A 3,744-nucleotide genomic window follows, 5' to 3' on the forward strand; every position below is an offset into this window, starting at 1 on the left:
AGAACTGTCTGTCAACAATCGCTGACTGCCCAACCACAGGCTGATATATGTCTGCAAGGAAAAACATCACTTAAGAATCCACATATCTATAAAAAGGTGAAAATCATATTAGCTACTTAGAGGTGCATTTAAGGAATCTGGCAGTTGCTCAACATTATGGACAAATAAGACAACTTATGACAGTGTTCTGAAAAGTTGTCATATATACTCACAGTAACAGTATGTCAAACCAACAGAAACAGAAGTTTTTATGACCTCAAATGTTGTTTTTACTCCACTGAAAAGGTGGAAGTTACTTGCACTATGTAAGCACAGAAACATGAAGTATCAAAGACCACATGGACCTTTCTGCAGCTAGCACAGATCAGATACTGACTGTGGTCAAACTTATCTGGCAGTATCTCCTTTTAGATCATTCTCTTGACACTGAGTTCATACTTACAAACAAACCTATAAACATCTGGTTTCTTAAAAATGTAGCACTTTTAACCTGATTTCCGAGCTGGCTACACAGGTTTGAGTTTTTGTGTTGTCCTTACCAGTGATCATATCTGCAACAGTCACCAGCACTGGAGTAAATCTAGGCTCAGTCACACGCCTGCAACAGTAAAAGACATTCCGATTTTACTGGTTTTGTCAACTTCACTCCTCCCATCAACAAGCAGCTTTCTCACATGGGCATACAGACAATTTTTGCTTCATGTTCATGGAACAGCAGTCAGACACGCCGTTCAAAAACCCAAAACATGTGTGGTATTTACCTTCCCCCTTTCAGAAAGGCAGTTGGGGTTGGAGGACAGGTGAAAGCCTCAGGTACACTCAGACATGAGTTTCATTAAGGAGATAGAAAATAACAGACTAAGGGAAGAATGTCTAGCAAAGAAGTAGAATATCTCATACTATCAGCAAAACTGTTTTGTGCCAACAGATAAAACGTTTCAGACCTATCCCAGATCTTGATATCAGAATGCAAAAGTCACGTGAGATCTCAAGAGTAACAGTGCTCCACCTGTGATCTGCTGAGACTCCGTGGCAAGTTATTAAGATATTCAAATGTCAAAATAGTCAGAAGGGACTAAAGTTAAAATAATACCTTGATACAAAGGCAAGGAGGTGATTAACTTGCTTCTCATCTCGGCCTGCAAGTGCACTCCTCAGTGTTCCTCTACGATGCAGTTCCTGCATGACTGCAACTGTAACTTCAGGAGTAGGAACCATGATGGATGGCTGGACACATACAAGAAGAGTTTAGTACAAAAGCAACATCTTTATGCAGACACAGGGCTGATAGCAAGAAAACCAAATTAAAACACAAGTTTGATTCTGTTCTAGTTATATACAAAAATAAAATTAGTCTGACACACAGGAAAAAATTCACATCAGGTGAGAGCACCCAACTCTGATGAGAAAAACCAATGCCTTACCTCCAGTACTGCATCTAGAGCCTTGGAAGACTCAAAGCTCTTCAGCAACTTGTCGTATTTCTTCAAAACACGTTTTACAGGTTTACTGACACAGAAATCTTCCTGGAATTCGAAGAGTTCAGAATAAGACGAATTCACACACATACAATGGGTTAGTTGTATTACCATGAACAAGCTTATATGTCTTTATATATCCCTCCCTTCCCTTTCTCCAACTTAGCACATTTTTAAAAAAAAAAAGAAAAAAAAAATTTTTGAGAAGTGCTTCAGTACATGATTTCTCACCACCTTTTACCTGTTTTGGCATGTAACTTCTTCCTTTCACATAGGTTCTATATGCTGGTTGCCTCTTCTTTTGAGACATCTCATTTCTCTCTTCATGTTTCCTGTGTTTAACATTTAGCACTCCATTGGTCATTCCCACAACTATTGTTTCATCTTCAGGCTACAACGAAGAAATCGTGGAGTTAGAATCTGAGTTTGGTGATGCATGCTCTACCATGCAGATTTTTAAATTTTTATGCTTCATCAGGCTCAAATCACAGTACGCTAGAATAACTTAATGTGGAAGGCACCTCTTTGTTCAAACCAGGGACAGTTTCAAGGCTATGTTCATAAGTGACATGACTGACTAGTGAATCAAGCTCAAATATGCATTAACATCCTTCTGCAAGTAAAAGGTTTTGGGTTTTTTCAATGGTGTAGAATTACCTTTGGCTATTACATGCCATACAGCAGACATGAACACCTGTGAGAAAGCAAAGCTACCATGAAACAGCAGGACTTCAGAAACAATTTAAAGCTGTTTAAAACATCAGTCACTGCTATGTGTAATTTCACTTACATAACAAAGCAGGTACAAATTTCACCCAGAGAAGTTGTGGATGGTCTATACAATGAAGTGTTCAAGGTCAGGTTGGATGGGGCTTTGAGCAACCTGGTCCAGTGGAAGGTCTCCCTGCCCATTGCAGGGGGTTTGGAACTTGATGATCTTTAAGGTCCCTTCCAACCCAAAACACTCTATGACTCTATGACATGAAAAAAAACTGCAGAATTATGACAAGAACGGACTGAGATCAGCTGGTCCATATCTCATTTAAGAGCATCAAATGAAGACAATGGAGGTTCAAGTGGAACAACAGGAGACAATTCTTCACTCAGCAAGTATCAGAAATGTGGAACTCCTTGTCAAGGAATCTAGGCAAGGTTTCAAGTTTGTCCAACGTCAAGGAGATACTGTGCAAGCTTATGTGAGAGCAATTCTTTGGATTAACACAGAAACTACACTCTGATGAGGTAATTTCTCATTTGAAAATGAGTTTGGGAGAATATCAGCAAACTTACCACACATACACTTGCTCTAGTTCTAGTTTTCTATTCACACCTACTTATGGCTATAGTTGGAAGCAGCATCTGGAATTAGATCAGTCTTTGGTTTGGTTCTGCAGAGGCTTTATTATGTTCTCACATGACCATTTAAAATTGAAGGGGCTTAGTCAATAGAAAACAAAGGATTATGTTTCAAAAGATACATTATACATACTCTAAAGATGCTAAACTACAGGTATTCCATGTTTTGCAGCTGCAGTAGGGGTTAAAGGTTATGGGTTCTGTCCTCTTCACCTCAAAAACAATTTCAAATCTTATTTAGCTCTAGCTCCCTAAGGAATAAGGCAGGAAATTAAGAAAGACACTCCCTCCACACACACCCTCCCCGAAGTTCCAACAGAGCAGGACAACAGTAGCAAAGGTAGTAAAGATCCATCACAGTCCCTTTTACATGTCCTTTAGAGGTTACATAAGAAGGTGACTACAATGACAACAGTATTGTTTAGAAAACTGGTGCTAGCCTCCAAATTACTGGCCATTAAATCACTTATTCACTGGAACTCATAGGTTTCAGAGAAATAAGTCTTTGTTTTCTACTCCCAAGACAGTGAGATGCATGCCTTGACACCCAAGTTTATATATGCTCACACCTCACGCCCTCTCCTCTTCTCTTCCTCAGACCAATGACAGCAACAACTTTTAAGGCAAATTTCCACCCTATTCTAAATTTCTCAAAACATAAACACATTTTTTTTCTTACTGCTGCCAAGCGACAGGATTCACACGGTTCCTGAAAAGCAAAATATGATCTACTTGAAGTCAAAGGACTTTCCTTCTAAAGTGGGTACTTTCCCTGTGATATATACTGTCCTTCCTAACACACAAATTCACATAGAAATACAGTCAGGTAACATCTGGTATCTGAATGTATTATGTTTGAAACATCTTGATGCACCTTTTGCTCAGGACCTGGGAGTTTGGAGAGACAGGA

The 3,744-nt window shown here is 39.2% G+C and overlaps 1 protein-coding gene across 1 annotated transcript in view; it reads right to left on the bottom strand.

Moving 5' to 3' along the window:
* Positions 1 to 1,926, bottom strand: part of LOC103810944 (U3 small nucleolar RNA-associated protein 15 homolog) — a 2,088-nt gene extending 162 nt beyond the window's left edge. The window contains 6 exon segments of the mRNA XM_009083876.1: position 1; positions 3 to 51; positions 540 to 598; positions 1,094 to 1,227; positions 1,425 to 1,526; positions 1,720 to 1,926. The exon segment at position 1 is cut by the window's left edge and continues 162 nt beyond it. Of these exon segments, the coding sequence (XP_009082124.1) occupies position 1; positions 3 to 51; positions 540 to 598; positions 1,094 to 1,227; positions 1,425 to 1,526; positions 1,720 to 1,926 (552 nt within the window).
* Positions 1,927 to 3,744: the final 1,818 nt, after the last annotated feature.

The sequence above is a fragment of the Acanthisitta chloris genome, unplaced genomic scaffold (genome assembly GCF_000695815.1).
Source record: "Acanthisitta chloris isolate BGI_N310 unplaced genomic scaffold, ASM69581v1 scaffold6971, whole genome shotgun sequence".
NCBI classification, from domain to species: Eukaryota; Metazoa; Chordata; class Aves; order Passeriformes; family Acanthisittidae; genus Acanthisitta; species Acanthisitta chloris.